The following is a 23,517-nucleotide window of genomic DNA, read 5'->3' as shown; positions in this document are numbered from 1 at the left end:
CTCTGCCGCGGGAAACGTGACTGAGTCTCGTCGAGGAATTTCCGAAAGAGGTGGTGGTGCTGCTACTTCCGTTTCGTTTCGTCACGTTTTGCGTTGCCGTTTTCAACATCCGGCGTTTGTTCCCTTCTCCCCACTTCCTCGACACACCGCGAACGAGACGAGGGACCTTTCACCCCTCCCACCCTTTCCCCGGCGGCGGCTGAGATTTTCCTCGTGACAATTTCCTTGCTTATATACAACCCCGCCAGGAGCTGCCGGGATCCTCGACGCGTTGCGTTTCGTCATTTTACGGAACTAGAAGTGAGATCAACGTAGTGGATACGAGCTTGACCCACGTTCGCTGATTTTTTTTCTCCCCCCCCCCGTAAATCCGTGGTAAATTTCTCCCCCTCTTGCAAGCATCGTCCGTTGAAGCGACATTAGTGTAGACCTGTTAGAGCTATTAGAGTGCGTGCGACTCGATGCGACGGCCGGCTCTCGGCGAAGCGTCTCTCGTCACGTTCAAAGTGTGTAATTACGCGTATTATACCATCTTCGAATTATAGCGGGACGAGGCGGCCTCTCGATTGGACAAAATTACGAGCCGGAGAATGCCTGTGACCCTTTTTATAATGACCGCGAGCTGAGAGTCTCCCTGATCCCTTTCGCATTAATTCCGTGACCGGCAATTTTTTTTGTCGTTATCTAATTGTCCAATTATTTAATTTATCCAGTGAATCGTATTCGCTGCGCTTAATTTAAGTCATTTAAATTTACGGAAGTAACTTAAAAAAAATGAGAAATCTCTGATCTTCTCTTGGCGACGTTAAATTGTCTTTTTGACAAGAATTTTTCCGTTTAATTATAATTTAACGAATTGATTTGGAACATTTGGAATGTTTAATGCAAATTGGTAAATAAAAAGAATCCACGTATTAATTTTTTCTTACAAGAATATCGTACGTTACGTTCCTTATACGTTTCTCTTATTATAAACTCTTGAGACTTATTGGCTTCCAAGATATACGTTTGGACCGGGGTTAAAAGAATCATCCCCTCTCTAAAACCATCGTGGAAAATCGCGCTCGTTCCCGGGAAGTAGCCGGCGTGTCGGTGCGCGCGAAGCGTGTCGCGAGCGAGCGCTGTAACGCGACGGAATTAACGCGAGAGCTAACAGGAGCACCACTACCTCGTGCATCAGTAGATCGCTCTTCGGAGAGGAGAGACACGCGGGAGCCGGAAGGGCAGCACCAGCAACAGCAGCAGCGGTATCCAGCGACAGCAGCGGCAACCGGAAGGGCAGCAAAAGAGAGAGAGAAAGAGAGAGAGAGAGAGGAGGAGGAGGAGGAGGAAGAAGAGGAAACGTACGGGCAGTAAATACGAGAGAAAGGTCTCTCGGCCGCGACCTTTGACCCACCGCGACCTACCACGAGCTCACCACGAGCCCTTGACGTTTGAGCCCGGGCCGAGGATAGTTCGTCAGGATTCATCATTAGGATCTTCGATCTGACAGCCGGACTGGGGGAGGTGCAGTGCGACTGGAAAATTGCAACAGGAGAGGACGGACGGAATCGCCCCCCCGTGATTCGAGAAGGACTCTCGTCACCGACGATTCTCCGTCCACACCCGCGTCTCTCTCTCTCTTTCTCTTCCTCGCCGTTTCGTGCGTCGCGGAAGCGTGCGTTTTTACCTAAACTTGCTAACGGTCCTGCCTGATCGTCGCGTGTGCGAGCTCCAGAATTACGTGAAAGACACTCTGATCCTCGCGTTTAAGGACAGTTCGAGTACCGAGCGAGATCTCCGATTTTCTTGCTCGATCGCGTAGTCTTTCGCCTCTCTTTTTTTTTCTTTCCATCCATCTTCGACTCTCGCTCGTCAAGGGCGTCGTCTTTGTCGCCGTAGTCTCCTCGTTGCAGCGACATGGGCGGATGTACTTCGAAGGATACCACGTCGGGCGACGAGTACGTATCCGTGAGAAAGTCTTCAATGGGATGAGAAAGATCGCCTCCTTCTCTTTCTCTCTTTCTCATCTGTTTTGATCCGTTATCCCATTTCTCTTCATTTTTCCTGATTTTCCTTCCAAGAGGCTTATTCGGTTTTAGATACACTAAGATTTTGTTTTATTCTACGTGAATTTCAATTGCGATTTGTGTATAGGCCTCTTCTTTTTTTTAGCTGAACTTTTTGCGCCTTATATCTTCTTAATATTCATATTTTCTCTTTTTTTTTCTCAAATGTAGAAAAAAGAGAAGAGAAACCATGTAAAGATCAAGTTGAAAGGAACAGACCTTTTATCTGTTGAAGTAAGGTTTACTTATTCTAAGTATTACTTTAAATTATTATTAGTAATAATGTATACTGGGTGTGCCATTATTCTTAATGTATTCATAGGAATTTTAAATATGTATAAAAGGAGTTTAAAAGGAGGAAGTTTAAAAAAGAATTTAATCTAACTTAGGAAAGTCTTGATAAAAATCTGAATAGTTGAATATGGCGATATGAGCAACTTTCCGAGTTCCCGCTTTTTTTTCTCCTTAATTGTGTGTCTAACAAACTTGCCAGGCTAATCTCTTGGGTTTATGACGTCTGCGGATTTTTGCGCGATGGTTTAACGCGACATCAATGCCCGCCTCGTATGTGTTCCGCGTAAAGGATCTCGCATGAGCTAGACTGTCTCGTCTCGTCTCTCCTCATTCTCGAATCGACGTGACGATCGACGCATAATCGTGTTTCGACGAGCGATGGGCGGTGTATGCTCGTCGCTGGGTATATGCGAGTCTGCGGACGACCAACAAAATGTCCAACAAACCGTCCAACAAACTGTCCAACAAACCGAGAACGTCAATGACGACGACGACGACGTGTATGTATGCTCATTCGGCATTCGACCCTAGGATGCACTCCGCGAACTCTATTCCTTTTGAACGGATTCGGTGGACCGTTTGAGAGTTGTCGGTCTATTCATCTATTTCTCGCAACGTTGGAGGCATAAACAAATTCCCCCATCGGGATACTCTTAAGTCTATTCTACAATATGCTCTTTGTTTCCTATTTCTTGCTTTTTACCTCTTGCTTTTTCCCCCCCTTTGCAACCGTTTTAACAATTGTATATTTCTTGCTACTGTTTCCTGTTTCTTCCAAAGTTCATTAACTTTTATCTGGGGTGATAAAAAACAAAAAACCAGATGAGAAGCAAAAAGACAAAATGTAAAAAATAACAAAAAAAAAACAAGAAACTGGAAACGAAAAACACATTGTAGAATAGGCTTTATGAACAAGTCATTCTTTGTTCTTTCTCGAAAACTCACTTTTAAAAAATGATTAACGTGTGATTGAAAAATCGAAGGAGTTAATTTTTTAAAACTAAACAATTGAATTAGATTAACGCTTCAAAAAAAGGAATGTTTTAAACTTAAAGAAAAGGAGTTGTATAATGAGTTTTTACAATGAGCTTCTTCCTCGCGTCATGGATTTTTAACTTGCAGTGCATCCTAGAGTTAGCAGATGAAAGTGCACCGCGTATCACAACGAGGCACACGCTGCACCAAAGGAATTTTAAAAGCATACCTGAAGTATAGATATCAAGTATATAAGAAATAGAAAATTTGTGTATAAGAGCAAAGCCACTTCGTTGAATAAAATCGACGGAACACCACGTGGATGATTCAAGTCAGAATTATCCGATTTAATCGGATTAACGCCAAGTATTCAGACACGACAGATGTTAAAATATTTTGCACTCGCAATTAAACATTATAGTATACAAATGCAACTGGCTCTACGTATTTATTTGCAGCATCCATTTTTAATGCGTATCTTCTTGATGTTCTGCACGCTGTAAAGAGACCACAACGAGCAAGGCGAAATAATATCAATTGAAGGATTAATTTTTCAAATTAAGAGAATTAATCCTAAATTAATCTTAAAATTAAATGAAGAAAATCGAGCGCAAATTAATTTTATCAAGTTCTTGAATAAGCAAAATTAGACAGACTATGACTCGGTTTTTCATTTGCTAGTTAATTTGTAATTAGGCTTAACTTGATGGTAATATAAAAAATATATTTTTCTATCTATAGGTAATCACTAAACTGTTTTTAAAATTACCACTATAAAACTATTTTTAATGATTAATCATAGCTAGAAAATACAATTTTTATCAAGTGAGGTGAAATATAAACCACAAGTTAACCAAATAATGAAAAATCGAGTTCCGAATGGATTGGACTGGTTCCTTCAATTGAGTTACAAAAAACTGTCTTATTTCATTTCATTATTATGATGAAAAATTTTTTCATCTTTGACGTGATTCTTGAACATTTTGTTACAGTAAAAAGAGTAACAACATGGTGGACGCAGCGGTTCTGGACAAACTGGAGTCCGGCTTTGCGAAGTTGGCTGAGTCCGATAGCAAATCGTTGCTGAAGAAATATTTGACCAAAGAAGTCTTCGATCAACTCAAGACCAGAAAGACCTCATTTGGTTCTACTCTTTTGGACGTTATTCAATCTGGTTTGGAGAATCATGATTCTGGCGTTGGTATCTACGCGCCCGACGCCGAGGCATACACCGTCTTCGCTGAGATCTTCGATCCCATCATCGACGACTATCATGGCGGCTTCAAGAAGTCCGACAAGCATCCGCCCAAGGACTTCGGTGACGTCGACTACTTTGGCAATCTCGATCCCACCGTAAGTTCTTCCTACAAATTTTATTTGTTATTACAGGTTTCTTCATGTATAAAAAATAATATTAGTACGATTAAATCTTACAATAGTAATTATTAAATTATATATAAATAGATTACTATTATGAAATTTTTATGACTTTTTCCTTTTATAACAGGGTGAATATATTGTGTCGACTCGCGTGCGATGCGGCCGCTCCTTAGATGGATATCCGTTCAACCCGTGTCTGACGGAGGCGCAGTATAAGGAGATGGAAGAGAAGGTATCCAGCACGCTGTCAGGCCTCGCCGGAGAACTGAAGGGTACTTTCTACCCGCTTACCGGCATGAGCAAGGAAGTGCAGCAGAAGCTGATCGACGATCATTTCCTCTTCAAGGAGGGCGATCGTTTCCTTCAAGCAGCGAACGCATGCCGTTTCTGGCCCACCGGACGTGGCATCTTCCATAATGACGACAAGACTTTCCTGGTCTGGTGCAACGAAGAAGACCATCTTCGCATCATCTCTATGCAGATGGGTGGTGATCTTGGACAGGTAACTACACTATGCTAAAAAAATTAAGGGATAACTTGTTCTTTCAAAAATAGGCAATTTTTTAAGAGTTTGTCTTCCGTGAGCAGTTAATGCAAAAAAAAAGATACTTTTTACTTCAATGCTGAATAACTCAGTAAAAAGATCGCACAACAATCAATAAATATGCAATTTAAAGATAAAGATTCGTTCTTTCAAAAACTATAAACTGTATTTGTATTTTTAATTCACGTAGAGAATAATAGAACTTTGCAAAGTTTGTAAAAAAAGTTCAAGATTTAATGACCTTCCATTTGTATCCGTATAGTTTTGTAAAAAAATCAGTAAAATCCGTAAAAAATCAAATCGTCTAAAATATCAATCTGAAAAATAAAAACTTCAAAATGCTTTTTATTTAAATCATTTCATAATCATTTTTTACAAAGTTACTCTTTCTTGAAAATTACTTATTTTTGAAGAGCACAATAAGTAATCTTTTAATTTTTCTGTGTATAGTGTATTCAGAAACGATAATATAAATAAGTCAGACTCAAACGTAATAAAAAGAATAAGAAATAACAGATTTCAACCTATTTTATCAGAAACTGAATATACACTTATTTCTCAATAGGTTGAAATTTGTTATTTCTTATTAATATTCCCTTTATTCTGTCTGAGTCCTAAAGACATTTTTGTCATTATATATAATGAATTTTTTGTTTTTAACCAAGTATACTAACTAATTTTCAGTTATACAGTCACATTTAACAAGCATAAATGTCTAAAAGAACATTATTAACATAAATATCTAAAAAATATTTTGAATTTTTTTTGTAATAGCTTAAAAATTTTTTTTGAAACTTATATTGTAAATGTTACGTAAAAACGATATAATGTTTGTTAAAAAAGATCTCGTAATTGATTAACGAATTTAATTTAGCATTACAATGTAGTTACCATTGACATATCCAAGTATTAACTAATTCATGTTTACCAGGTATACCGACGCTTAGTGACAGCGGTGAACGAGATCGAGAAGCGGCTGCCATTCTCGCACAACGATCGCTTTGGCTTCCTGACGTTCTGCCCGACGAATCTGGGTACGACGGTGCGTGCCTCGGTGCACATCAAAGTGCCGAAACTCGCGGCAAACATGGCCAAGCTCGAGGAGGTAGCAGCCAAGTACAATCTACAGGTGCGCGGTACTCGTGGCGAGCACACCGAGGCCGAAGGCGGCATCTACGACATCTCTAATAAGCGCCGTCTCGGTTTGACCGAGTACCAGGCTGTGAAGGAGATGAATGATGGCATCGCTGAGCTCATCAAAATCGAAGCCAGCCTCTAAACCCACCCCCTCCCCTGATACACTTCGTATTCGTTTACTCTCCATCGTAGCCCCGTCGGACGCCACTGTATTTACGTGACGTTACGCTGGAAACTGTGTCTACGGCGTGAGGATTTTATTCTGAGAATAAATCGCAAGAGCATGAAAAAATCGTTCAACGACGATCTAACGCCGGCGGCATCGAGCTTTTCAGCCATTTTCGCGTTACCCGTCTTTATACATATATAAAGACGTATATATAAATATCGTAATTAGCGCTGTTTAGTACGATGTAAGCTGTCCGTGTTCAAGCCATCTTCTTTTCATTACTTTTTTTTCTTTTTTTCTTAGCTTCAATTAATAAAGAGAAACTTTGTTCGTATATGAAATAACCGTAATTATAAATTATATTACTTTATGAATAGAATAGGAAATCTTAGAAGGAAGTTAATCGTATTTTGTGAAATTTTTTAATATACGATTTTTGTTTTCATTTTTTTTTTATTTACTAATCGCTATATACTTTATATTATGTTTGTACGGTATCTTGTCGTTAATTTAATCGTAAATATGAAATCGTAAACTAAGGGAAACAAAAATGTGATAAAAAGATGGCTTTATTAGAGGTCAGCTCACATCGCACTTCGCACGTTGTATTCGACAGTATTTTAGTTTCGTACACTTGTTCCTTTTTTTCTCGTTCTTAGTATGTAATTTTGAAAGATCGGGAAATATTCTCGAAGCAACGCACTCGCGATTTCGTTTAAATTTCTTTCTTTTTTTTCTTTTGGTTGCAATCGCATTTGTTATCGATACATAGTCACGCGCGTTTACACACTTAGTAGTGCTCTAGTACTAGTCTCCTGCAGTTCGTCGTGATTGTCTATTAAACGAGATAATAAGGGAAAAGAGAAGGAAGATGTCGTCGCTGTTTTAAGAGATATTCGTACAATGACGACGGTTTTTAAATTATCCGTGTTCTTGAGATTGCCACGGAGCATCAAGGGATCGCGGGGAGTGCTGTTCTCAGTACTCTGCGGTCTTTCTAGTCTGCGGATGGTGGAGAGCGACATTCATGTTTTTTCATTCTCTTTTTTACCACGTGAGAGGCCAAGAAGGAACATCTGCGCGACGGATTTTAACACGCACTACAAAACACGCGAGCAAGCGTTGCGGCATATTATAGAGACAGTGTATTACCAACAGATTCGACAAGATGTACGGTGAGAATATAAATAATGAAACACGAAAATAAAAAAAGACATACACATTACATATTTCGTTGCGTGTTTTACTCTCCCAATTTTATTCGGCTGTCTAATTCCTGATATATCACTTTATTGTGAAATCCTGATGATATCTCTATCGTAACTTTTCAGATTAATTGTTACATATTTTTAAATTGTTAATTTGTATATTGATTTTTATATTTTTTACCATCATGGTAGATAATTCATTAAACAATTTACCGTAAATCTTCAATTTAGGATTCTACAATATGAAGAAATTATCATTGTTAAAAATATTAATAAGGGTGATCACATACTTCTAAGACCTTGGCGTTTTACATTAATCAGTTTTATTAATAGTATAGTATAAATAAAAAGAAACTTAATAACAAAAGGCATTTGTGTAAAAAGTTTTACAAATAAATTAACAATAAACGGGAATTTTTTATTCATATATTATAAAATGTATAAAAAACAAGAGGAATGCTAAATATGGTAAGGTTGCATCTTGGTATCTAATAATACTTTTATGTGAATTATGGTGAAGAATTGAAAAATTTAGTAATTCACACAAAAATAATTTTAAATCTCAAGATGCACCTTCGAGTGTATTTAGTGCGCTTCTATTTGTGTTATTTGACTTTGTTAATGTAGATCTATATTTTACGCTAAGAATTATATTTCGGTAAGTTAGAAAATACGTACAAACAATAACATATAATAAACAAATTTAACTTTATTAAATGAACATTGTTTAGTCTATACAAATATGCAAAGCTCTTATTACAAGAGTAATAAAATACATAGCAATATTTATATATTGTATAAATTTAAAAAATTATGAAAATTATGATGAAAAATATATATTATCGTATACAATTTAAAGTTTTTACGTTGTTGATATATACGATAGTTTTTACATCGCATATAAGACATTGATATAAAGATAAACTTTATAATTCACAAGTTTTCAGAATCATTTATACAAATTACATACATTTTATATCAACAAAGTAGAGGCCAATCTCAATGTTAAATCAAGTAAGAACTTGTTTTTTATTCATATATGTATATGTGCAAATGAAGGAAAAATTTATTATCATTTAGACTGGGTTGTTTCACCTTACGGTAAACTTCAGCTCACTGTCCTACTCTCTTACAATCTTAAACTCTTACTCTCTTATATTCTTACTTTTTTACTCTTTTGTTCAGTAGGTAAATTATCACATAGTTTATCCGAAGTTGGAACAACCGGCCCTTATTGTTATATCACACGTTACAATATTCAAAAGATGGTGTAAAGTCTTAAAGAAAAGGAAAATACACGTATCGAAAATGTCAAATGAGTAATGATTTAAATAGACAGGCCACTGCATGCTCATAATAAAATAGAGAGCTTTTTGAGATCAAACTCTGCAGTGAACAAAAGTTCGATTACGTCTCCGTGAATGTAAGGTATACTTTAGTACAGTTTGTTTGTATAAAAGTGATAAAAATTATTCGTTAACTGATTAAAAAAGGAATTGATCTAATTGTGTGTAATACACAATTATATAGTTATAATTCATAGTTCACATTCCACTTTAAGTATATACATATACACATATATACCTATATATATGTACATACACACACACACACACACATATATATGAGGAGCAATTTTCAAAATGTGTTTTGTAATTTCTAAAGCAAATTCAATTAAAGTAAATTCAAAAACAAAATTGCTAAACAATTGCTAAACAAATGCATTTTGTTTGTCTCTAGTTAAAAACATAATGCACTTCAAAATGTCTATTTTTTGAGCATATAAATTAACGATGAAAAAATACTTTCTGAACATCTCAAAGTAGCTTATAATATGAGTCTTTCAACACTGAAATATGCTATCTCTAACTAAAAAAATGAAATTTTTGACAAAATGCATTTTGGAATTCTGCTCTTCATTTATATTATATGTACATATATATTAATGTATATGTATATGTAAATATATATATATATATCTACATATATAAATATATGTGTATAAAAGTATTCCTCTTTGCATTCCGTAGTTAAACATTTTTTGAGATATTTGTGCGTTACAAGGTCTTTGAAGGTATTTATAAGTTGATACATGTCTTTGAGGTATTTATGTAACAAAATACGTTGATGAAGATATATGTTCATTGGAACAAATCGCTTTGGTTTTCTTTTAAAATTGAAATAGATTGCCCTATTTCTCCTGCTCGAAATACATGAAGTCCTGAAACATTAACAGATAACGTTAAAATATACTAAAAATTAAATTGTGTTTATTCTAATATAGTAATTTGACTTGCATTAGAAATTTCTCTTTGCAATTTAATTTCTTAATCGAAAAATGTTCAAAACCAATCAAAATTAATTAATTGATATTAATATAAGAAACAAAACGGCAATATTTCTTTCTCGTTGCAATGTTTCTTTTTATGCCTTTCTTCTTTGCATCTCGTTTGTTAAAAAAGCGATTATAGTATTTTCACAATACCTACTATTAAAATACATGCTCCTAGTAGCACAGCTTTTATCTTCACGTCCAAATCGCGCGGAAAGTGAATACCGAACATATCGGAAACGGTAAACATTTCTCGAGCAAAGCCACTCCATTGCTTTCGGATCATGCCGACACGATGTTTTTCATCCATAGATTTAATCTGCGGGTTTGATTATTGATGAATGATTCCGAAAATCTTAACGTTTATTATGTAATAAAATATAATTCATTAACCAAATAATCGTCAAGTTTTTAATATTATTTATTGTCATCCATTCTTAAAATTTTTGTCTCTTAATTGGAAAAAAAAATATAAAAAAATGTTAGTATAATATAATCTATATTGTAATAAAAATAAAATATTATAAGTGGCATGAATTAAGCAAAATTTGGAATGCTGCATACCTTAAAAGCTACATTAATACAAAAACGAATAAGTGGACCCTTTATCATTAACACTGGTTGGCCGGATGCATCGCGAACATAAAACTTTGGTCGCCAAAGGCTCCATTCTTGAGTAACGCTACCTAGTAGAGTATTTCCGGAATACACTTCTAAAACCTGTAAAAAAAAACTTTAGTCATCTGCTATTTAAAAATTAGTTGCAATAAATCTTAAAAATAAAATTTATCGATAATCTCAAATTTATTTGAATTTCTCATATACCAATAAAGATTTATTCTAATTTATTTTCATTTAATTGGAAATCTAAATAAAATTAGCCGAATTATTAAACAAATTCGAAAACAATTATTTGTTTTTAATTTTTATTGCACCTTATATCCTTTTACATCATAAATAAACAACTAAGTAAATTATAACTAGAAATGAACTACATAGAACAAATTAATATTGTCGTTCCTGTTCAAAGGGTATTAATCGAATCTTTCAACGATGCGGGCAAATTTTCGTTGAAAACTTGACAGATGGCTTGCACGTGTGAAGAAACTTTAGTATATAGACGCGATACAAAACAGTAGTTCTCATCTCGCTTCTAAATTTCGCGCGCGCGCGCGATCTTAAATTTATTATTTGCAATATTATCGTGCGTATAATTCAATATAAAATGTAATTAAAATAAATTTAAGAAAAGGTTATTTAATTAATTTAGAATTTAAGTATTTAATAAAAAATTCACTTTTTGAATAATGTTATAGTTAGTTAAAAGAGAAAAATTTATTTTAAAATATATTATTTAAAATTATTCTTTAGAATTTAAAACCTTGGTAATAAATGCAAATATTAAATATTGCGAAGACAAATTTATAATTTTCATTTTTAATCTGAAATCTAAAATTTACTAAATACATTAAATATTTTAAAATGTTCGAAAATTAAATGTCACAAATAATAGAAAAGTATTTATTTTTATTTAAAGAGCAAATTTAACGTTAAACTCTTCGAAGAATATAATAATGGAACGTAAATATTTTTCTTTTCTAATTACTAAGATATTTCATATAGAGATAACTATATCAAACACTAAAGAAATTCTAATGATAAAACTACCTGTAGGTAACAAGGACAGCAGCAACCGTCGCATCTGAATGGTCGGATCATACGAAGAACCTCATGCCGATTTTTATCGTAGATAGAAAATTCGCATGAGCGATACTTTCCCATGCACAATCGCCAACAGATTCCCGATTCTTCGGCCATATAAAATACTAGCTCGCCTCTGTTATCCGTAATAATATACTTGTTTTTAGTTTCCCATCCGGTAAAAGCTAAAAAAATAAAGTAAAATGTGTATACATATAATAGTATGCTTAATGTTGTAATAAAGTAATATAGTTGAAATAATATAGCAAATATGTAAAATAAAATGTATAAAATATATCGTATTCATTAAGCGATAAAACAATAATTCGAAATTCATAGCGTAATTATTAAATCATAAAGTAATTCGGTGAATTTTTCATTTATTATAAAATGAAATACTTATAATATATAAAATGGAATTCGTATAATATAAAATAATTATGAATTTCATAATTATATAATTATTATGCGTTATATAAAATTCTGAGTTTATCATAATACAAATATACGAGGAGACTATCGCGTAAAGCAAACGTCGCTTCGTTTACTGGGGGAATAATTGTAAATCATACTCTCGAGCTTCGCGGATCTGGAATATACCTATACATATATTCGCGCGCAGTCTCAAAAAGAGAAGCGTTATATTTATATCTTTCTTGGCAAAGCCGAGAACTCACCTTGAAGCAACTCAATTTTCTGGTTCACGAAAAGATAGTCAAGGTCCATAAGGTATTCCAAGCCGGGTGGATATGTCATATTCGGCGGTAACCAACCACCTGAAAGCATTCAAGTGCAATATTCAATAAGCGTTCATTATATATATATATAAACGGAAATCTCTTGTATATATAAACATTCAATATAGTCTTGACAATGAATCATCGGTTAAGGGAGAAAAATCAGTATGATATACAGTATCGTTATAAGTACATTAACTGTATATACATGAAAAATTTATGATAATTCTTTTTATTAAATCTTAGAGAAGTGCGTTTCACTTAGAAAAAGATATAATGTAAATAGTACAAGTAATATATTTCATGATATTAAAAAATGTCAGAAGGTTTGTGGGCCATCGTCGTGTTTTTATCCATTGCTAATTAACGATAACCCACGAACCTGCTGGTATCTTTGAAGATAATATCCATGAGAGTCTAGAAAGCGTTATTTCATGATTTTATAAAACCACAACGAGAGAGAGAGAGAGAGAGAGAGATTTCTTAATCGCATATATAAATATTTACCATTTTTTAATTAATAAAGTTAATTCTCATTAAAAAAGTAAAATAGCATATAAGTATACAAAATGCTCCGTAATAGTTATATAACAAAATCGTGAAATACATATATTCACGGAAAGGTTTCTGCACCTCTGTTCTTCCTCCGTCAGAAATCTGGTGTAGCCCTTCTTCTTTGACTTGTAATAACGCGCCAATGAATTTTGAAAAAGTGTTCTTAGCTGTCTGCGAATCTGCTCCAACTTGATTTTCCACGAAGTTTCAAAGTATTCTGATTCCGTTGCACACGTAGAACACCGCATGTTTCAATATTATTTATCGTAAAGATTATTTATCGCAGAAATTGTACTTTTCTATATTATTTATCGTAGAGATTGTACTTTTTTTAACGTGTCACACGTTTTTGCCTTTCGAAATTGAAATACTCTTTTATCGTTATACTTATATACTCCACTGTCGCATCACAATTATCACTATAATCTTAGAAATTTATAGACGTTTGTGTATTTATAAAAGATTAAAGGTCGAAATTATGTAATGATCTAAGCTGGAGAAAAAACGGTTTGTTTAAAATTCACCGTTCCAATCAGTATTTTCAAAACTTTTGTTTGGAATTCTTATCACTTTTTAAACTTCTGCTTAAAAACTTTCAGTGGAAAGTTTTTTCAAGGAATTTCTAAACTTATCCTCAAACTTTCGACTTTCACCGTTTTTCGAAATTCTTATCACTGTTGTCCATCAGAATTCTAATAATATCTCATTAGAATTGTTAATCTGACGAAAATAACTGTAGTGCCGATCCGAGACGTTTACCAGCAACGTTTGCGAGTTATCACAATTACTTTGCGTTGTCTACCCTTCTCGAGACGCAGGAGATAAAACTTTTTCCGCGAGTATCCTCGTTTTCTCTGGTTTAGGTTTTCTTTTTTTTTTTTTTTCGTTTATCATTTAGGTGATAAATACGGAAAACAATGCGATATATCAAAGCCGCATCGCAGACATTTAGTGCCGCATGCTCGTGTCCCACGAATTGTGTCCGATAAAAATTAATTTGTGAAAAATTCACAATTTACTGGCAATATTTTCCCAATTATGACAATTCTCTAATAAAACTATTCACCACAAGAAAATTGAAGATTATTCGATTCAAGAATTTTATCAGAAGACTTCTAGCAATTTGATTTATTGATTGTTTATATATTATATAGATTCAACTTATCTTTTACATTCCTCTTCGAGATCTTCAGTTCCCCAGATCTTGCTTATGTATTCAATTTCTCAATCCAAAATGTCAATTTCCTTTTTTCCTCTTTTCTTCTTTCATCTTTTCAATGTTTTTTTCTTTTTTCTTTTTAATCACATCTAACTAGGTAAAAGGCAAACAATATACTGGTAGGCTCGAATGATCAGTTAGTGTTGTCACGTCGCGCCGGTGCTTATCGGAATGTTTCAAAATTTAAATACACAACGGAATAATCTATTTATCTCGTATCTCAGAAAGCGACAATACGGCGATGTGCTTGCGAAGAGAAGCACCGAGAAGTCCGACGTCATCTTACAAATACGAGTGATACCGTCGAATACAACTGTTTGGATGACGATGATACGCGGCGGCTGCCGAGGACGGTCATTATCTACTTTATACTAATCGTCACTCCACGGCAAGCGGTGAGCAACTATTATTGGGAGATATCGTCCGTGGATCGTCCTTCTGCATGGAACACATAGCGTACACAGAGTTCGAATTTCTCGTGGCGAGCCGCAATTACGCTCGATAGGAGCAATACTTGGATTATGATTGTCAATGTGGAGGATCACGAATGTCCTCGGACCGTGTCTATCGTAATTAAGCGGCACGTGAAATAGATACGTTCCGTGCTAATAGCACGTTTAGGTCGATTTTCAATTAAACGTACGATCATCAATTAAAAATAATAAACTATAATTTGATTCTAATTACATTTAAAACGTTCTTTTTCTCTCTCTAATAATTGTACATTTAGTATCTTCATATTTTGAAATGTTATGTATAAGCTATATATGGTATATCTCTAAGTATACACATATATATATATAAATTCCAATAACACACGCATTTTTAAAAGACAATTTTGGACATGTCTGAAAAATATGTAAAAGCGTCTTTTAAATATTTTTTAAACATGCCTAAAAGATATCTTTTAAACACATACATGTGTTGGAATTTACTTAAGTGTATACTGATATATACATACAGCTTATACATAATTTCAAACATTCTAAAATATTTAGAACTTGTGCGTTTTCCGGAAAGATTAAATGTACAATTATTAAATTAGAAAGACAACGAGAGAAAGAAAGGATATAAATAGAATTAAATTATAATTTCTAAACGCAACGAGACGATTAGCGTAATTTTTATATTAATCTGCATATGTATTGATGAATACCGATTGTAAATGTACCCCTATTGTTATACAAATAACACCTGTTTAAAATGACATTCTATTCGTACAGAAAATACTGAATACATTAAACAGCTGTGTGACTCGACTAAATGATATAAATATCACAATCTCACACTTCACGTATAATTTAATACTTACAATAATTAGATATAACGTTATCTTGTCTATTTCTTAGAAAAACAGAGAAATTACCGACGATGATGCAGACTTTTAAATTAGCGTCAATCATGATAGACAACTAATTCTTAATGTTAATTCTCTTTCACGTAATCTACCTAAGTAGTTTATCTTGCTATTTGATTAGTGACCTAAAAAGGGCGGTGAAAATGCTAATGTTAATGTAAGTGAACCTTGTAAATGTAACTGCCCCGGAGAATTACCGGGTCAACTAAATTTTCTTCCTCTTCATCTAGATTCAAGACGACGAGAAAAGAGAAGAGAAACGCGGTAATCAGGTCGAATTAACTACCGCCGTCGTGGCTGACTTTAAATATTAGCAAGTCAAGTAGATTTTTAATTGTCTCGTTTACACTTCGACCGTAGTTACAACGAAGAATCTAATTTAACCGGGAATCTAATTAGAACTAAAACGCGCATACAAGTGAATCTCTATTGTTACAAAAATAGCAGCGAGATGGGAAAATAATACGAAATGCATTAATTTATTTTAAGGTATTTTAAATTATTCTCTTTTTTTCACTTCTCTGTGCAACGAAGATAAAGACGGAGCGATATTGCTTCTAAAATTTCAATTATATTATTCCTTATAAATTCACGGACGTTATTAACTAGAAAAACTTGTATGTCTGTATTCATAGTCTATTCTCATGGTGAATTCGTTCACTACAATAGTCATATTTAAAAAAATATCTACTTTACATGTATAAAAATCTACTTTACATAACTATATGCAGTTGCATAATCAACTTTGACAACGAAATAACATGTATATTTTATTAAATAAAATGACAATATCATTATTGGATGATTAGTTGTTCAAAATATTTATATGCTTTGGATTTAACTTTGCTAATTTCATGTATAGTGCCTTTCAATATGCATTAATTTAGTGTAATGTAAATGACCGCACATTCGCTATTATATATATATATATATATATATATATATATATATACAAGATGTTTCTTAAATAGCGGAAATCATATAGCGTTATTCCTAATTAAAAATTGAGTTAAAAAGTTCTCTACAATTTTGCAGTTTTCGCAATGGTTGACGAAATATTAATTTCTAAACATTATCGAATAAGTGCGTAATCCGGCTACCCAACCATCAACTATCACGAAAAATGCAAAATGGTAGAGGACTTTTTGATTCAATTTTTTATCAGGATTAGCATTGTGTGATTCGGCAATCGCTCACTCGGCGATCTTTAGAAATTAATGTTTCATCAATTATTGCGAAAATTGTAAAATGATAGAGGACTTTTCGACTCAATTTTTAATCAGGAATAGTGTTATATGTCTTAAGTACTGCAGTTTTAAGATGTCATAAAATCAGAAGTTTTGTGGGTTATCAGTGTTTTTATCCATTGCTAATGCCAAGATTTCGCGAATCTTGCCGTTCATTGGAGTGAATAGCAATGGATAAAAACACAGCGATAACCCGCAAACTTTTTAGTATCTTCAAAGATAATACTTGTGAAAACCTAAAAAATGTTATGTTATAAAACTAATTATAATATAAAGAGTTAGCCTTTTAAAACATTACTTAAGACGGTCTTGAAATAGAGAAAGAACGAACTATAAATGCTGTCATAAAATCATCATGAGCGTCATGTGTTTTGCGGTTTAGGATCTCACACGTCCAACGTGCAGATGTGTCCAGATGCAGACGTATCGGTTTTCTTAGCGCGTGCTGAAGCACAGCTTGAATCTTGAGACTAACGTCTGCTCTTTTACCTGGCGGTAACATCGACGCAGCTGGTTGCGGCGGAGCTGTTGCGATCGGCTGCGGTGGCTGCAGTCCCACCCCCGACAACGGGGGATACGGTGCATAATACTTTTGGTCGGTCATTCTTCTACTTCCGGCCTACCCTCGTTTCTTCTGTGAACAAAGCAACGAAACCGGCAGGGTCAACCAACAAGCTTCCAATAGATTGTGCAAGATTATTTCGAAAGGAAAGGAAGGGAAATGGAGCCCAGAGGCGAGCGAAAGGCAGTCGTGCATATTATGATAAAAATATAAGAATATAAAAAGATATTAACATGAGTAAGAGTGAATGATTTAATATCTTTGATTCAAATTCTTCTCAGCTTGAGAAATACAGAGTAAAACACTATACACTGTGTTAAATATGTCATGAGATTTAATGTACTTTTAAGTTACACAAATTAAATTAAATTTAATAACATTAAATTTTTTATGTATATAATTTGCAATTGAAAAATATATTTATATACATGTACATGAAATTTACTACCTTTTCTGATGGTATAGCTACTAATATAAACTATGATAATAAAAATATGAACTATTAATAATATATCTTAATAAATAACTAGATATTTTTTCAATTTATATGTTTAAATTAACTTATTATAACAAGAAATAAATCCTGTGATCTCTGTTAAATGTTGATAGGTTCCAAAAATTCTACCGATAGCTTACGATTTTCTGTTAAGATTTTAGACTGACTTTGCAACTACGACTGATTTGTTGTGAACGTTAAAAAAATTAATTTTTGCGCTATAAATAATAATTTAATTATATTGAAAGAAATACGCGTTTGCGTCTCTCCTACCGACGGAGAAAATCCGAGGAGGAAGTATACTAGTTCTGAAACGAGTCGACCGATGACGGAAGCTGGCTTATTCGCGTGCTTATGATACCAGCTCGCGTACGTATGATACTGTTTATGTTGAAATTGTTGGGTCATCGTCCCCGCGTATCGACGCTCGCGGTATTCGTCTCGTAAAGGTCATTGTAACGCGTGTATGCACATAATTCGCGTGCATGTGCATAGTATGTATGAGAAACAAGACGACTTGACGATAACACTTTTTCTCTTTTTACTGATAACTATCCTTTGTTCCGCGATCTGGCCCGCTTAAATCGATAGCAACAGTTATCAAATATGACCGCAAATACTGTTTGGAAATTTCCTTGAATTCTACGGAAACACAAATTTCTTTATCGTGAATGTATAAATATCTTCTTATTTAAAATAATCGATTCGATGAAAGAGAAATTCTCTTCTACCTTCCTTCTTTCCATTCTTCTTATTCGGAATTTTTATCACGCATGATTCAGAGGAATTATTGACGCACGAAATTTTTAGAATTATTGCGTAATCACGTTTTTTGTGTCAACTAGTTTTTTATAAAATAAGATTACAGAAAATAAAATTCTTATATATTATAATATAAATAAAACACACACACACGCACAATCCGGAACTATAATTCGCAATAACAATTAAAATTAAAAAAGTTGGTGCGTGGAAGATGTTTGCAGTTCTATATAACAAACTACTTTAATAATTCATAAATTCACGATTTATACAGTTTGAAGTCGCGCACGCACATTTTAATTAGACCGGACGTTTGGATTAAATTTGAATCATCTTCAGCAGATAAAAATGAATACAATCTAGAACAAAGTCAACGAATCCATATCTTTCTCATATTTTTGTGTAGTCTGCTGTAGATCAAGAATGCACAAAAAAATGTGCGACTTTCAATTTATATATATAAGACTTTATATTTATGTATATAAGAATTTATTATCATTAAAATATTTGTATTATAGAACTAGCATTTTTACCGTGTCGACTTCGTACACCAAACTTTTTAAATTTGATTAAAAAAAAAAAATTATTATAATAAATATACACAAAATATTGGAATCTAGAATTTAAAAGATAGAATATTTGAAAATTTATAAATTATATAGAATTTATAAATAGAGAATTTATAAATTATATAGAATTTATTTAATTACATTTTAATTACATTTTTTCATGTTCGTAGATTCTCATTAATTATACATACACATATAGTTACGAGTTTTTATTTAAATATAAAATTGAGTTATTTTATAAGAGATTTTAACAAAAGTATTGCTGTGGAACTTATGACGCTCAAACGATCATTTTAAAATGCTTAAAACAGACACGATGACCATTATCAGCAACTTACGCGACAGAGCTGAAGAAAAGAATTTATTCTTTAACAAATACTTCGATATCAATTGATAACTCATCTGTTATTCGAAATATTCACATTCGAAGTCCGCGTATTAAAATTAAAGATTGTAAATTTCATTAAAATTATTACAATACAGTTAAACGAGGTATAAGTAAAAGACATGGCCAAATTTTGAGGACATATTTTTCATATCTAGAAAATGGAGATATGTTGTATAAACATAGATCCGGAAACGCTTTCTTGTCGAGTTATTTCGGAAACACTGTCGAATTACAGCAACGTACAACAATAAAGTGAGTCAAATGTGTGAAGACTTACTAAACACACTAACGTATATGTGTATGTGTGTATTTTCCAAACATTCTAATAAAAACAAACTATCTCATGCATCCGTACAATGTAAACAGATTATTAGAAAAAGAGCTCTAACAAGAAAGTGAAGCGTTTCCGAATTAACCTACGATCATATAACATGTTTTCTTCTATTAAGTACCTATGAAGAATGCGCTTCTAAAATTTCGGTATATCTTTTAATTATATCATGTATAGTATTGTAAATTATATAGATGTACAATATTAATAAAATTATTCATTTAATTAATTATGTCTCTGACTCACGGATATATTAACATAAAAATTTACAAATATCTGAAATAGTATATTTCAGATGTTTTTTTTCTTTTTTTTATTTTAGACGCTATTTTTACGTTGGAATTATAACAGAATTCCATTGCATCTCGCGAATCGCCAGAGCAAGACGAAATCACCGACCGCCTACGTCACTGAACGTGCCCCACGTGAACATTATATCGGATTGTACTACTTTTTAACAGCCTTGAATGAAGGTTTTATGAAGCCCAATTGACAGTTTCCTCGTACGTTCGTTTTGGCCTCAATTTTTTATCGCTACAATTTTTACAAGGTGTCACACGCCCGCATTTGGGACTCGCATATCGGGTCTCCGATATCTGATATGACTTCCGTAAAGTTGTTCGAGCGTGAACAATTACTCAAAGAATTTTTCACAATTCTATAATAAACTGGAGATATTCTAAATCCTAAATTCGAAGTACGAGATTCGAATTCGACATTAAATCTAAAATCCTAACTTCTCTAAATCGTAAACCTTAAATTGCACATCTTAATTTATAAATCTTAGACTTCAGATTTAAAAAATTAAATCTTTTTCAAGATTGTAGATTCTAAAAAAAGATTTAATTTGTGAAATCTAAAATAAAATGAAATGTGACATACAAGATATGAACAGACACAAATAGAAACAAGTGATTAAAAAAAGGTATAAATTGAATTTTTTTTTCAGTTCACTGATATTTTTTATTTATATAATTCTTTCTTTATATTTGATTCTTTCGAACAAAATGCAAATGTCAAAGTATTATGCAGTAAATATATATTATGCAACACTTCACCTTTTGACCCTTTAAACCTCGTCACTTCGATTGAAACTGCATATCAGTATATTTTACAAAAACAAAATCATATAGAAAAAGAGATTGTAAAACACATATTTTATATAAAAGTGTTTTCAGCAGTTAATCTTGTTCAATCCATAAATGTCTAAACAAATATACAGTTTTTTTTTTTTAATTAAACGATTTTTGTACATAATTTCAATTATTAGTCTATATATATATTTTTTCTCATGTACATATCACTCATTTGCTATGAACGATATAACTAAAAAAGCAAAGCTTTTCAGAAAATGATTATATCCTACAATATTTTGAATTATAAAAATTTTTCAATATTATTTGGATTGTAGAGAAATAATTTTGTTTTTCTTTTTATGTACGTTTTCTTTCTGTAAGCAACTAAAATATGACAATTTTTTATTATTATTGTAGCAAATAAGTGATATGACGTGTATTTAAAATTCTAAATTTATACCATTTCTGAACTTTTCTTACAATAAAAAAAAACTTGCATAGTGTTACATAAATAAAGCTCATATATAAAGCGCGTATTGCATGATTTCTCCGCGTAAGCCTGATACTAGTTAAAAGTAACAATGACAGACAATGCTCTTCATTTTATTCGCCATAAAGCGCCGTTTGAACAAACGTTTCTATCATCACATTGACACGCGTGGGACACGTGTCCCTCTAGTACGCAATGCCGACCGAGATTATAAGCGTCGAATATCGAAAAACCACTCGATTCGAACGCAAAGATTCATGACTCATGCCCTTTTTGAAATGCACCGTCCGGTCTCGCTGCGTTGTCAACCCCTCTTAAAAGTCACCTTCAACTTTTCCAACGGCATCCATTGATCGTCGCTTGAATGTGACCCCGTAAACTATTACCTCACCTACTCGTTGTCAATGAATGAACGCCTCGATAATGTTCTCGCGCGTATCTGTAATTGGAATCCGCGAGAAAGAGAGAGAGAGAAAGAGATACGAATCGCAATTGTGAGCCGGAAATAGGAATGCGCTGAATGCGTCCAAGCTATGAAATGTGTGTCGAAACGAAAAAAGAAAGACGAAAAATTCTTGTCGCAGTCAAATGCATTTTAAGAGTATTTCTCAATCATTTTCTTGACGCTTGCTAAACGTGAATAATATCTGTCAGTCTGTCACAATACAATTTAATTACGTTTTATGAACGATTGTGTAATAATGAATTCGGTTACTCGCATTACATTGGATTAGTGCACATTAAAGGCTGCTTCATATAAAATATCTAAATACAGTGGCATAATATTAAATATAATTAATTTTGGCAATGAAATAATATCTTGTTAAATAACGATATCCTGTTAAATAGCATGATATCATTATTTAACTTTAAATCTATTTAATCTTAAATGTAATTTTTTGATATTAAATAAATAAATACAGATAATAGAGACTCTCAGATAAAGTAAATCAACATATGAAAAAATACCAATATGAGTTGGTTCTTAATATGTATGTAATTTATTGACAGAATTATGGCATATTCCTATTCCCAATATGCATAAGTTTCGATCCCTCATTCGGATCCTCTTCAATGTGTAAATTAATTTTGTAAGTTAAATGATCAAATTTAGTCCGCAATAATTCATCAATTTCCATAAATTCATCAAGCTAATATATGTTTGATTTCCAAGCTTCAATGCAGCTAGCTCTCAATAAATTGCCAGATTTACTATGTGATATAAAATTGTACAAGTTTATATTGTTGAAATTTAAAATTTTGTTAACTTACATGATATTCTGCCTTGAAGCGCACGTTAAAGACGTTGTCAGTTCGCACGTTACAAGTTAAATGCGGATCGATTACAAAACAACGAATAAACTATATTATACTAAAACGACATAAAGGTGCGTCCAGACTATCGAGCGGCGAGCAGAGCTTCGAGCCGGGCCTACATCCACATTATCAAAATGAATATAGGTTCACATCAAAACTTTGAATGTGGATGTAAGCTCGCGGCTCGATAGTCTGGACGCACCTTTAGAAGTACAGTAATAGTTTGTTTGTACGTTTTATAATCGATTTGCGTTTAACATGCGAACTGATAACATCTTTAACATGTGCTTCAAAGCGGAATATTATATCATATAAGTCAATAAAATTTTTAATTTAATGAAGGTTTACATTTAATGAGGACTTAGCTGAATTAAAGCTTGGAAATCAAAACATATATTAGTTTGACAAATTTATGGAAATTGACGAATCATTGCGGACTGAATTTGATTATTTAACTTACGATATTAATTTACACACTGAAGAGGATCCGAACGAGGAATCGAAATGTATGCATATTAGGAATACAAATATGTTATAATTCTATCAATAAATTAATATATACAGGGTGTTTGGCGACTACCGCATTTTTTGTCATACGTGGGTAGAACAGCCTATACTGAATC

The 23,517-nt window shown here is 33.1% G+C and overlaps 2 protein-coding genes across 12 annotated transcripts in view; one reads left to right on the top strand and one right to left on the bottom strand.

Moving 5' to 3' along the window:
• Argk1 (Arginine kinase 1) overlaps nt 1-6,520 on the top strand; it is a 24,756-nt gene extending 18,236 nt beyond the window's left edge. The window contains exons 1-5 of one of the 4 annotated variants that reach the window (XM_018522052.1): nt 1-50; nt 1,184-1,940; nt 4,310-4,670; nt 4,825-5,199; nt 6,173-6,520. In XM_018522052.1, the coding sequence (XP_018377554.1) occupies nt 1,900-1,940; nt 4,310-4,670; nt 4,825-5,199; nt 6,173-6,520 (1,125 nt within the window). In that variant the 5' untranslated portion in view covers nt 1-50; nt 1,184-1,899. Of the gene's footprint in view, nt 51-998; nt 1,941-4,306; nt 4,671-4,824; nt 5,200-6,172 lie in introns of those variants that run through there. The other 3 variants (XM_018522051.1, XM_018522053.1, XM_018522054.1) reach the window with 3 other exon arrangements.
• A 3,227-nt stretch (nt 6,521-9,747) lies between these two features.
• Nucleotides 9,748-23,517, bottom strand: part of LOC108770478 (phospholipid scramblase 1) — an 18,845-nt gene continuing 5,075 nt past the window's right edge. For 3 of the 8 annotated variants that reach the window (XM_018522104.1, XM_018522102.1, XM_018522106.1), the window contains exons 2-7: nt 17,393-17,537; nt 12,466-12,564; nt 11,756-11,973; nt 10,652-10,807; nt 10,245-10,406; nt 9,749-9,976 (exon numbers count right to left, since the gene is read on the bottom strand). In XM_018522104.1, coding sequence (XP_018377606.1) covers nt 9,947-9,976; nt 10,245-10,406; nt 10,652-10,807; nt 11,756-11,973; nt 12,466-12,564; nt 17,393-17,507 — 780 coding nt within the window. In that variant the 5' untranslated portion in view covers nt 17,508-17,537 and the 3' untranslated portion in view covers nt 9,749-9,946. Of the gene's footprint in view, nt 9,977-10,158; nt 10,407-10,648; nt 10,815-11,755; nt 11,974-12,465; nt 12,565-13,158; nt 13,500-17,392; nt 17,538-22,849; nt 22,904-23,517 lie in introns of those variants that run through there. The other 5 variants (XM_018522107.1, XM_018522109.1, XM_018522103.1 and 2 more) reach the window with 5 other exon arrangements.

Source organism: Trachymyrmex cornetzi, unplaced genomic scaffold (genome assembly GCF_001594075.2).
Source record: "Trachymyrmex cornetzi isolate Tcor2-1 unplaced genomic scaffold, Tcor1.1 scaffold127, whole genome shotgun sequence".
NCBI lineage: Eukaryota > Metazoa > Arthropoda > Insecta > Hymenoptera > Formicidae > Trachymyrmex > Trachymyrmex cornetzi.
The sequence above is the reverse complement of the archived record's forward strand: the minus strand, read 5'-3'. Positions and strand labels throughout refer to the sequence as shown.